The sequence below is a fragment of the Pan paniscus genome, chromosome 7 (assembly GCF_029289425.2).
Source record: "Pan paniscus chromosome 7, NHGRI_mPanPan1-v2.0_pri, whole genome shotgun sequence".
In the NCBI taxonomy this organism is placed as follows: domain Eukaryota; kingdom Metazoa; phylum Chordata; class Mammalia; order Primates; family Hominidae; genus Pan; species Pan paniscus.
In genome coordinates, this window is record NC_073256.2 from 111,138,439 (window position 1) to 111,151,255 (window position 12,817).

The window sequence follows — 12,817 nt, forward strand, 5'->3', positions numbered from 1 at the left end:
TGACTAACACAGTGAAACCCTGTCTCTACTAAAAATACAAAAAAATTAGCCGGGCATGGTCGCGGGCACCTGTAGTCCCAGCTACTTGGGAGGCTGAGGCAGAATGGCATGAACCTGGGAGGTGGAGCTTGCAGTGAGCCGAGATTGCGCCACCGCACTCCAGCTTGGGCGACAGAGCGAGACTCCTTCTCAAAAAAAAAAAAAAAAAGGGAAAGTTGCTAGGGACCAACTCACCCTGAACATTCATAAAGGGAAAGAATCTAATTTTAATTTTATCTTGTAGTTTCTGTATGAACTGTATCACAGTAACCAAATAATTCATGAGGGAAAGTTCCTCCTTATAGAAGAAAGTAGAAGGAATTCTAAGTTAGAAAAATTACCATTTTGCAATGACTAATGGATTGATGAATGTAAGCTGCCATTATCAGTGGATGCTAAACGATTAAGTGATTGTTGACAGGGAACTTTATAATGAGGGATCAGGTTGACGTAATTTAGACACACTGTAAATAAAAATAAGGAAAACTGACATAAACACTTCCTGCCGTGATGCAGTAGGAAGTATATAATTTCACCAATGAAGTATTTTTGCCTAAAAAACTGAATCTGAGTATAATCAACCCTCTAGCTCTAATCACCAGTTTATAGGAAATACAAGCGATAAAGGGACAAATTAAATAGCACCATAGGAAGTAATTAGCCAGGTCTGGAGTATAGGCTGCCTCACAGGATAAATGACTCAGTGTCTCCAGACAAATCAATGACATGAAAAGAAAAGGAAGGATGATGGTGGCAGTGTACGAACTATTACATTATAAGAAAGGTTTGAAAAACAAACCAATCTGGTACAATGTGTGGACTTTATTTGGATCCTGATTCAGACAAACCAACTATTAAAAAAATCTGGGAGATTTTTAGTGGACTAAATGTTAAGGAATAACTAATTTTGTTAGGTATGAAAATGGCATGATAGTTATTTATTTTAAAGTCCTTATTAGAAATACATACAAAGCATTTACAGATGAAATGACATGGTCTGGGTTTTACTTTAAAATACTCTAAGAAAAAAGAAAATTTGGGAGGATAGATGAAACAAAATTGATAAAATATTAGTAATTGCTGAAGCTAGGTAATGAGTGGTTTACTATTCTCTCTACTATGTACATTTGGAAAACTTCCATAATAAAATTTTTAAAATAATAAGATGTGCTTAAGTGGAAAAACCAAGAGGATTTAGTGATTAAGGGGCCATACCTGTGACTTGTAAGAATTTGACACATGATAATGGCATTTCAGAGAAGAATTTATTTAATACATTGAACTGGATCACTTGATTAAACAATAGAAATTACCTTGTGATTAAAAAGTTAAATGTAAAACATGAAGCCATGAGAACCTAGAAAAGAATATTTCAGACTGGGAGATGATATTCTAAGGATAAAGAATAGAAATCATCAAAAAGGGAATATTAATTGATGTTACTTTATTAATATAGTACATTTGCATATCAAGCAATTATAAAAGTGAATTAGAGTAAAATACTTTTAACAAATATGACAAAGAAATTGATAAGAATATTGAAAGTTATGCAAATCAAGAAAACACTAAATTAAAATCTCAATGGAAAAATGACCAATAGACACTAATAAAGCTCTAAAAATATTTTAACTCAAAATCAAAGAACTGAATATAAAAATAATGATTTTCCCCTCTTCAAATTAGCAAACTTTTTTTGAAAAGCTAATACTTAATAGCATCAAGGACACAGTGAAATGGGCAACCACAAAGCTACTGGTGGCAGGTTGAATTTATGCAGACCTTCTGGAAAGTGGGCAATGTATATACCAAGAGCTTTTTAAGGTTCATAATCTTTGATTCACTGATTTTATGAATGTTAACTCAAGGAAAAATTAACAATATGAACAGCTACTTAAATTCAGGATCTTTATCACAGAGGTTATTTGTAAGGGGAAAAGTATGTAAAAATTGGAGAATATTAAATAAATTGGTTTACCTTTGCGGTGAAATCTTAAGTAGATGGTAAAATCATATTTTGTAGAATATTTGATGACATGGAGAATTGCTCAGGCTATAACGTTAAGTGAAAAAGGAGTCATTGTGATCCCAATTTTATGCTATTTATATGTACATGCCTTATAAAAAAGACTGGAAATGAAATTCCTTAAGATATCTATATTTCTGGGTGTTGAGATTTTAGGTAATATTTTTCTTTTCTTTTTTGTATTTCTCTTTATTTTGTAAATTTTCTGCAATGGCATGAATGTTTTTAATCAAGAAAAAAATTTTTTAAATAGAGAAGTTCACTACATGTATTCTTCCTTTAAGTGTATAGAAAGCCAAGTGCCATATTATGTTTTCGGGTTAGATTTAGACAAAGAAGGAAAATATTAACCTGTGGAGTAGGTAGACAGGCTTTATGAAGGCCAGAGAACTTGAGTCGAACCTTGAAGCATCAATCAAATCAAAATTTTTTTTACATATTTGTGGTTGTCAGTATCCAAGTTGTGTCAGGGAAACCCAAAATGGATATGGATATCTGGTTCATAACATTAACTGTTTGGTCATGTATCACTATGTTTTATTGGAATTAATTAAGGAAGCATCTTAAAAATGTTTAGAAAACAAAAAAGATCATTTGCAATTATAAGACTAGTTAACTCCAAAGCAAGACCTTTCAGCATACATTAAAAGAGCAATAAGGTCAATTATAAAGGAAGCTAAGAATATCAATATACAATAAACATATATATGTCTTTATATCATCTCCTTTACTCTGTTCTACTTAAATATATATATATATGCTCTACCTAAAAATATATATATGCTCTACTTAAATATATAAATATATGTGATAAATATATAAATATATATATACCTATTATGGATTATATATATTATCTTATATATATTATAGACAATATAGACAATAAATATATATATTTATTATAGATATATATTTACCTACTATATATAATATTTATATATTATATATAAATCTATTTCTCTATTATAGATATATATTTATCTATTATATATTATATATAAATATATATATTTATCTATTATATATTATAGATAAATATATATATTTATCTATTATATATTATATATAAATATATATATTTATCTATTATATATTATATATAAATATATATATTTATCTATTATATATTATATATAAATATATATTTATTATAGATATTTATAATCTATAATAGATCTATTATAGATATTTATCTATAATAGATCTATTATAGATCTATTATAGATATTTATCTATAATAGATCTATTATAGATCTATTATAGATATTTATCTATAATAGATCTATTATAGATCTATTATAGATATTTATCTATAATAGATCTATTATAGATGAATATATATATTTATAATCTATATATATCTATAATAGATCTATTATAGATAAATATATATATATATTTAAGTAGAGCAAAGGAGATGATATAAAGACCTGCAAGGGAGTATGAATTAGAATAAAGTAGAAATTAGCAAAATCTGGGAACCTTGGATAATGGTAGAATCTGTTTCTCAAATACAGTTTCAGTGAATTTCACTTAGCACCTGAATCTTGTAATATGTGATAACAGCTAAAAAAAAGTTCTGTATTTTCTTTTTGAGGCAGGAAATTTTTTATAATTTTGATCTTAACTTCAATTCTTTAACTTTTCAGGAAAATTTGTGTAGCCAGAGAGGTTTGGTACCCAACACAGATGGTCAGACTTTTGAGATTGCAATTTCTAACCAGATGAGACAACATTATGACAGAATTCATGAGACACTAATAAGGGTTTGTATAAAGTACAGTTCAGATATATTCTGTCAATATTTCATGTTTTTTAGATACCAAGAACATAACACTTTGTATTCATTTCTCTTTTTTACATTAGAAAAATGGTCCTGCTAGACTACTGAGTTCATCAGCAAGTACTTTTGAGCAGAGTATAAAAGCATATCATATGATGAATAAATTTCTTGGCTCCTTCATTGACCATGTATGTATGTCAACATTTATATTTAAGCTGGGATCAAATGCAATTTTTAAAAAGTTAAGTGGGAATGTCAATTATTTCTTCAAGTCAACCAAGTCAGTAGACTTAGAACCCCCACCTTAAGACCTTCCCTTTTTTTGTCTGTCACATTCAATACTTAGGAATAATATATTTTTAAAAGACATTTCTAGCCATTAACAAACTATGGCTTAGGGATAGAATTAGGTTACGCAAAAGTAAAATGAAATTTTATGTGTCTGTTAACATAATCATGATTCCCTTAAACTATGTCTGCACTGGAATTTTGTTAGCCAGTTACCAAAATATTACTGTATTATTCATTATTGAAATCCTTGTGTTATGCTATGATTGTATTTCTAAAAAGCATTTTATAAATTGATTTTCAGTATATCTAGCCCTAAATACTACTAAGGACATTTAAAATTTAAAACATTCCTGTAGAGAATTTTGTTATAGGTTTCAATGTAGTAAATTCAGTCTTTTTGAAGAACAGATTTTCTTTATATACTATTCATTTTTCATTTTCTCTCCTGCTGATTTTACATTAATTGCAAAGCATTTATTTCACTACTGTTTGTGAAATGATGCTGTCTTTTTCTTTATTAGGTTCATAAGGAAATGGATTACTTTATAAAAGATAAGTTGCTTCTTGAAAGAATTCTTGGAATGGAATTCATGGAACCAATGGAAAAAAGCATCTTTTACAATGGTATCTTCTAAATCCCTTTGTAGAACTTGATAACTGTTTTCAAAGTTTGAGAAAAAAGTGCTTGTAGATATTTTTCTTTTTTTCTTTTTTTTTTTTTTTAGACGGCGTCTTGCTCTGTTGCCCAGGCTGGAGTGCAGTGGCACGATCTCAGCTTACTGCAAGCTCCGCCTCCCGGGTTCATGCCATTCTCCTGCCTCAGCTTCCCAAGTAGCTGGGACTACAGGCGCCCGCCATCACGCCCAGCTAATTTTTTTTGTATTTTTAGTAGAGACGGGTTTCGCCGTGTTAGCCAGGATGGTCTTGATCTCTTGACCTCGTGATCCGCCCACCTCGGCCTCCCAAAGTGCTGGGATTACAGGCATGAGCCACCGCCCCCAGCTGATATTTTTCTTTTGGTTTAATAATTTTTTGGCTAGGTGCGGTGGCTCATGCCTGTAATCCCAGCACTTTGGGAGGCCAAGGCAGGTGGATCACCTGAGGTCAGGGGTTCCAGACCAGCCTGGCCAACATGGTGAAACCCGTCTTTACTAAAAATACAAAACTTAGCCAGGCATGGTGGCAGGCACATATAGTCCCAGTTACTTGGGAGGCTGAGGCAGGAGAATGGCTTGAACCTGGGAGGCAGAGGTTGCAGTGAGCTGGGATCACTCCATTGCACTCCAGCCTGGGCGACAAGAGTGAAACTCTGTTTCAAATAATAATAATAATTTTACATAAAAACAAAGGAAACGTAATGAACTCAGTTAACCTCATGAATTCTTTTCTGTGTTCTATTTTATTATGTCGTGTAGCAGGAAACAAATACATACAAGATTCTATAAGAAAGTATTCAGGTGAATTTCAGAATCAACAGTCCACATGGAAGAGATAGTAAAACAAATAAAATTCAGATTTTATTGGACTGTTTGTTTAATGCCAAACTATGAAACACTTAAAAGAATAACATTTGTGATTAATCTTTAACATTTAATTTTTTATCTTATCCAAGTTTGTAAAAATCACTATTATTTGTGACAGGAGTAGTGATTAAAACTGGTTTCATATTAAAAAGATAGTATACATGTCATTTGTAGTATGACTGATAACCTATTGTATGAGTAAGAATGGAAGTGGTATAACCAGTGCCCTGGCCTAGATATCATTTACCCATATGTTATTGCATGCCAGATACTGTGTCAGTCTGAGATACACAGACGAATGATCCCTACCTTGGGTATCTTGTTTAACAGACTATAGAAGACAGACGTGTGAATAAGTAGGGTGGTACTGGCACAGAAGTCTGTGCAGGCACAGGTTATGCCAGGGACAGAAGGGAGCATAGAAAATCTAACCAGATATGAGGTAAAGCCAGAAGAGGCAACCTGGAGAAGTTTGAACTGGATTTTAAAAAATCAGTAGCTGTTTGTCAATCAAGAGGATCAAGGTAAGAGAAAGAGGCAAAGACATTCATGCAGACAGGGAAAAGGGGATTCAAAAACAGTGCGCAAAGTGCATTATGCACTTACAAACTTTATAAAGTCTGATATGAAGTGGGACACAGTGGAAGAGAGTACTTGAAAGATAAAGAAGGCAGAGACCAAATTCCAAAGTCCTTGCCTGATACACTAAGGAATTTCACTCTATCCTGTAAACCTGTTGTTTCCAAAAAAAATTTTTTTTATTTTTTTGCCCCACAAGATGTATATAAGTTGATCACGGAGGTGTGAAAAGAAAATATTAAAATGTCTATTTGTATATTTGCAGTTTAATCACCCTTAATCTATTTTTAAGTTTATATTATATAGAGTAGTAATTAATAAAATATTTCTATTATATCTATTACGGGTTGCATGCTCAACATCTTATTCTGATAGAGATGCATGATCAAAATGATTTAGAAACCACTGCTAGTGAGCGCCGAGATCGCACCACTGCACTTCAGCCTGGAGGACAGAGCAAGACTCCGTCTCAAAAAAAAAGAAGAAACCACTGCGAATGGGGCCAGGTGCGGTGGCTCATGCCTGTAATCCTAGCACTTTGGGAGGCCGAGGCAGGTGGATCACCTGAGGTCAGGAGTTCGAGACCAGCTTGGCCAATATGGTGAAACCCTGTCTCTATTAAAAATACAAAATTAGCCGGGCATGGTGGTGCATGCCTGTAATCCCACCTACTTGGGAGGCTGAGGCAGGAGAATCGCTTGAACCCAGGAAGCGGAGGTTGCGGTGAGCTGAGATCGCACCACTGCACTCCAACCTGGGCAACAAGAGCAAAACTCTGTCTCAAAAAAAAAAAAAAAAAAGTAAAGAAAAAGAAACCACTGCCAATGAACATGGATATCATTGAAGGGTGCTAAGCAGATCTGATTTGTAAATTGGAAGAATTACTCTGTCAGTAGGTTACAAGTTGAGTTGAATAGATGGAAAATTGTAACAGCATAATTTAGACATTAGGATTATAGCTTTCCTCCAGGGCATAGTGGCTCACATCTGTAATACCAGCCCTTTGGGAGGCCAAGGCAGGCGGTCACTTGACCCCAGCAGTTCGAGGCTGCAGTGAGTTATGATCATGCCATAGCACTACAGCCTGGGTGGCAGAGCAAGACCCTGTCTCTGTAAAACAAAAACAAACAAACAAAAATATTGTAGCTGTCAAAGTCTTCTGGTCTTGGATTCAAAACCTGACTCTACCATTTACTGGCTTTGTGAACTTTGAGAAACTTGCCTAGCGTTTCTGAACTTTAGTGCCTTCTTTGTAAAATTGGTTACAATCCTCTAAAAGTTTTGTGGGGTTATTATGTGTTAATATAAAGAACCCAGTAAAGTATCTGTTATGGGTAGGCACTCAGAAAGGAAATGTTATTATTGTTATTATTTTTTTTGTTTGAGATGGAGTTTCACTCTTGTTGCCCAGGCTGGAGCACAATGGTGCAATCTTGGCTCACTACAACCTCTGCCTCCCAGGTTCAAGCGATTCTCCTGCCTCAGCCTCCCAGGTAGCTGGGATTACAGGCGTGTGCCACCACACCTGGCTAATTTTTGTATTTTTAGTAGAGGCGGGGTTTCACCATGTTGGTCAGGCTGGTCTTGAACCCCTGACCTCATGTGATCCACCCGCCTCAGCCTCCCAAAGTGCTGGGATTACAGGCATGAGTCACCGTGTCTGGCCCTATTATTTTTAATAATACAATCATCACCTTCTTTCTTCCTTCTTCCTGCTTTTTTCTTCCTTTCTCCTTTGTTCCTTCTCCTGCAGTCTTCCTTCCTCTTCCTCCTATCTTCCTCTTCTTTCTAAGTATGTTCTTCCATTTCTCTATCTGCTTTTTTTTGGAGATGGAGTCTCGCTCTGTTGTCTAGGCTGGAGTGCAGTGGCACAATCTCGGCTCACTGCAACCTCCGCCTCCCAGGTTCAAGCAATTCTCCTGCCTCAGCTACCCAAGTAGCTGGGATTACAGGCACCTGCCACCACACCTGGCTAATTTTTGTATTTTTAGTAGAGATGGAGTTTCACCATATTGGCCAGGCTGGCCTCGAACTCCTGACCTCAAGAGATCTGCCCACCTCGGCCTCCCAAAGTGCTGGGATTACAGGTGTGAGCCACTGCGCCCGATCTCACTACCTTCGTCTTCATCAAGAGATGATGAGACTATGAGCTAAGGCAGTAGCAGTGGGGCTAGAGAAGAAGAAAGGATTGCCAGAAATGTTAAGAGAAAAGAGTAGTCAAAAATTATCCAGACTTCTGGCTGTGTGACTAAGTGGGTGGTGGTGCTTTTCAATAACAGAGGCAATACAGAGGGAGGATCAGGTTTTGAGGGAAAGAGGATGAATTTAGTTTTCAGTATGTTGCATCTTGAGGTACTTCAGGACATCTAGGAAGAGGTATCCAGTAGGCATTAAATATAAGGGACCAGGTTGTAGGAGAAAGTAGAAGCACACAATAAATTGAGGAGTTGCTATCATACGAAGTCATTGCTGGAGCAATGTTAGTAGAAAATCACCGAGAGAGCATGTAAAACAGGTTTTTTAAGATTATATATGCAAGTGTAATGTGCATATTTTGTAAGGATATAACTTATAGATCAGTGAATTTTCACAAACTGAATATACCCCTGTAACTAGTACCCTTTCAAGAGAGAACATTACCAGCACTCCACATGCCCTCTTGTATAAAGCAGATGTTCCTAACTGGGTGTCCATGGGCTGCTTCAGTGGTTCTCTGGATTTCCCTGAAATTGTTTAATTGTTTGCAAGAGTTGTATATGTATACTTTTTTTTTTTTTTTTTTTTGAGACGTAGTATTGCTCTGTTGCCCAGGCTGGAGTGCAGTGGCACGATCTCTGCTCACTGCAAGCTCCGCCTCCCAGGTTCATGCTATTCTCCTGCCTCAGCCTCCTGAGTAGCTGGGACTACAAGCGCCCGCCACCATGCGCGGCTAATTTTTTGTATTTTTAGTGGAGACGGGGTTTCACCGTGTTAGCCAGGATGGTCTTGATCTCCTGATCGTGATCTGCCCGCCTCGGCCTCCCAAGTTTATGTATACTTTTTTTTTTTTTTCCTAATGGAAGGATCTGTAGCTTTCATCGGGCTTTTGTTTTTTTGTTTTTTTTAGAGACAGGTTCTTGCTCTGTTGCCCAGGCTAGAGTGCAGTGGTGCAATCATATTAATAGCTTGCTATAACCTCAAACTCCTTGGTTCATGCAGTCCTCCCATCTCAGCTTCCCAAATAGCTAAGACTACAGGTGTGCACCAGCAGACCCACCAGACCTAGCTTTTCTTTCTTTCTTTTTTTTTTTTTTTTGTAGAGATAGAGTCTGACTATGTTGCCTAGGCTGGTCTTGAACTCCTGGCCTCAAGCAGTCCTCCTGCCTCAGCCTCCCAAAGTGCTGGAATTACAGGCATGAGCCACTGTGCCCGGCCTCATCATAATCTTTTTAAAAGGGTGTTCACATCCCAATAAGGATGAAACTCGCTGGTGGAGTGAGAAGAGGTCTTAGAGCAAAACCTCAGCGGGACTATTTGAGATAAATTCTTGAACTCTTGAACACTATGTACTTACTCTATGCATTGCTGGTTTTTTCTCTGATTTACTGTATCTTAGGGAATGTTTGTAAGACTAATTTAGCTTTTAGTTGTATAAAGAAATAGAGAAAGGCTATTTATTAAATGGTCTTTGAAACTTACACTACTAGCAATTACCAACCATTGGTCCTAATGTTAAAATTGCTTTTTAGGAGTTTTTATGAGTTTTTTAACTAACCTCTTTTAGATGAATAAATCTTAAAATGTTTGTTTATTTTTGTGTAAGCCATGAAGTATTGTATACAGTATGTTTCTAATATGCTGTTTTTAAACATCTAGATTTTGTCACCAGAAGTTTATCACAGACTTGTTCCTTTTTTAAATTTCTAATTTATATTTTCTAAATTTTTTTAATAGATGAAGGTTATTCTTTCAGCAGTGTCCTGTATTATGGCAATGAAGCTACTCTTCTTATTTTTGATCTGCTGTTCTTCTGTGTTGTGGATTTGGCTTGCCAAAATTTTATTTTAGCATCCTTCCTTACATATCTACAACAAGAGGTAAACTTTTAAAATTTTTCTACATTTTCCTTCATTTTCTTGAGAGAAATATGTTAGAAGTAGATATTTTCATAGCAGAGAGTAACAATGTCTACTTTTACTACAATTTTGTAAAGGTTTAGAATATGACTAACCCCACCAAAAGAAGGAATAACATTTCAACCAACTGTACTCTGTCCTTTAGGGTCAATGAAATACTGGGGTCTAGTGGAGGGCATAAGTTGCTTGATTATACATGGAAGAGGAATCCTATAGGAAGACACTTAACTGCTAGTCTCCTAGATGCTACAAGTGAACAGTAATTAGAGTCCCATCCACCCTCTCCAGATGTTAAGTAACAAAAAAACAAGCACTGGAGAGCTAGCTCAGGGCTCAGCACCAAAGGGAAGCCCCCTTTAGCTTGCAGCTTTGACACCTCCCCCACCTGTGTGGATAAAAAGCAACTTCATGTATGAGTGTGGACCCGGAAATAGAGATTTCAAGAAATGGCAAATCTGTTCTTGAAATGGTGTTATTATCAACTAAATATTCTCCACTATGTCAAAGAAGTATATATAAGTAAGATGCAATTTATTAGTCCTTGACAGTGATCTAGAATTGTGAAGAAATTCTATCTCTAGTGAGTAGATTCTTTTGATGTTTCCGTAGTTTTAGACTTAGAAGAAAGTTGCCTTTCTATATATTTTAAAGTGTATTTCTGTGAACATGAGAGAATTTGTATTATTAATTCATAAGAATTTACTCTAACTGGGAACATACTATGAAACTATGAAAGAAATTATCATCTTGAAATAATTTTATGTATCACCATGGGATTCAGATACCTGATATATGAAAATAGTTGAGAGAATTAGCTAATTTAATCTAGATATTTTAATCGACGTGCATATTTAATTTTGTTTATATTTCTTTTCATTCTGAATTGTTTTAATTTTCCAGATTTTTAGATATATCCGTAATACAGTAGGACAAAAGAATTTGGCATCCAAAACATTGGTGGATCAAAGATTTTTGATTTAACTTCCTGAATAAATAAAGACTCAGTATAATCATGGCCAAAAAAAAGTCATGATATCAGGTTAGTTTGCCATATTTTTTAAAACTTATAATGCAGACTATTCTGTTTTTGTTTTTTATTTGCAGAAAGATTTATTTTTATAACTTGGGAATATATAACCTGATATAATAGAAAATACTGTTTTCCCATTGTGTGTAGTATTTAATGCAGTAAATAATAAATTAATACTGACAGTGAGGCCAAAAAAAATCTAAATGTTGCTTTCAGCATAATACTTTTTAATGATAATTAAAACAGTCCCCATCATTTGTCTCTGTAGATGATTTTATAAACTGAGAGCTGCCTGAATCTTCTCACATTGACAAAGTAATTTGATTCCAAGTTTAAGACTAGTTTTCAGTTTGATATTTTCATGTTTTGTGTGCTTATGGTTAAATAAATGTTGAAAGATATTTTCAAGTTTACTTAGAAATTTTAAATTGTATTATTGCTGATTCAATTTGCATCATTCTAATTGCTCATCCTATTTGGCAGTGGATTAATTCACTGTTGGGTTAATATGCATCTCATGAAATGATATCTTTTCATTCCTTTGTATACCTGTATTAGGTCAGTATACGCTTTCCATGAAATATATTTGCATTTCTAATATAGTTTACATTTATTAAGTTATAACGTATGACATTTTTCCCAATGTCATTTTTTATACATTTTAATTACTTAATGTTTTAAGAGTTCTCTTCCAGAGTTTTGCTTTTCAATTACGTTTAAAGACTGTAAATAACAAACAGTAAGGCTGGGCGCTGTGGCTTACGCCTGTAATCCCAGCACTTTGGAAGGCCAAGGCACGTGGATCACTTTAGGTCAGGAGTTCAAGAACAGCCTGGCCAACATGGAAAACCCCATCTCTACAAAAAATACAAAAATTAGTTGGATGTGGTGGCCTGTAATCCCAGCTATTTGGGAGGCTGAGGCACGAGAATTGCTTGAAACCAGGAGGTGGAGGCTGTAGTGAGCCAGATAGCACCACTGCACTCCAGCCAGGATGACAGAGCAAGACCCTGTCTCAGAAAAAACAAAAACAAAACACTGTAAATGTATCATGTTTCTCACTGCTTTCTATGTTAATGCTGTGTAAATACTTAAAATGGAATACTGTATAAATATTATTTATATTTTCTCAGATGAAAATATATACTAAAACATTTGGTATTTCTGTTTTCTGTTTCATTAATGTATATCTGATGGAGTAGCATTTAGGAATATAACATTATTGGGGCAGAGGTCCCAGCCATTGCCAAAGTTGAATCTTTTACATTTCCCTGAATCTTGAGGATGACTGAAAAGGAAGTCTTTGAAACTGCAGTTTCTGAAGGATCACAGTACAGGAATGCCTTTATAAAAGCTGCAGAGATAAATACATGTACTTGTATGGCATGGATATTTAAAACCACTCACTCAGAAGCATATGAAAGAAATTCA

At 34.9% G+C, this 12,817-nt stretch overlaps 1 protein-coding gene across 6 annotated transcripts in view; it reads left to right on the forward strand.

The window, feature by feature from the left end:
- The window catches only part of TMEM67 (transmembrane protein 67), a 64,725-nt gene extending 52,178 nt beyond the window's left edge, over nucleotides 1-12,547 (forward strand). For all 6 annotated transcript variants that reach the window (XM_008974606.4, XM_003821111.4, XM_055116734.2 and 3 more), the window contains 5 exons: nucleotides 3,715-3,831; nucleotides 3,932-4,036; nucleotides 4,661-4,763; nucleotides 10,175-10,317; nucleotides 11,257-12,547. In XM_008974606.4, coding sequence (XP_008972854.1) covers nucleotides 3,715-3,831; nucleotides 3,932-4,036; nucleotides 4,661-4,763; nucleotides 10,175-10,317; nucleotides 11,257-11,337 — 549 coding nt within the window. In that variant the 3' untranslated portion in view covers nucleotides 11,338-12,547. The remainder of the gene's footprint in view (nucleotides 1-3,714; nucleotides 3,832-3,931; nucleotides 4,037-4,660; nucleotides 4,764-10,174; nucleotides 10,318-11,256) is intronic.
- Nucleotides 12,548-12,817: the final 270 nt, after the last annotated feature.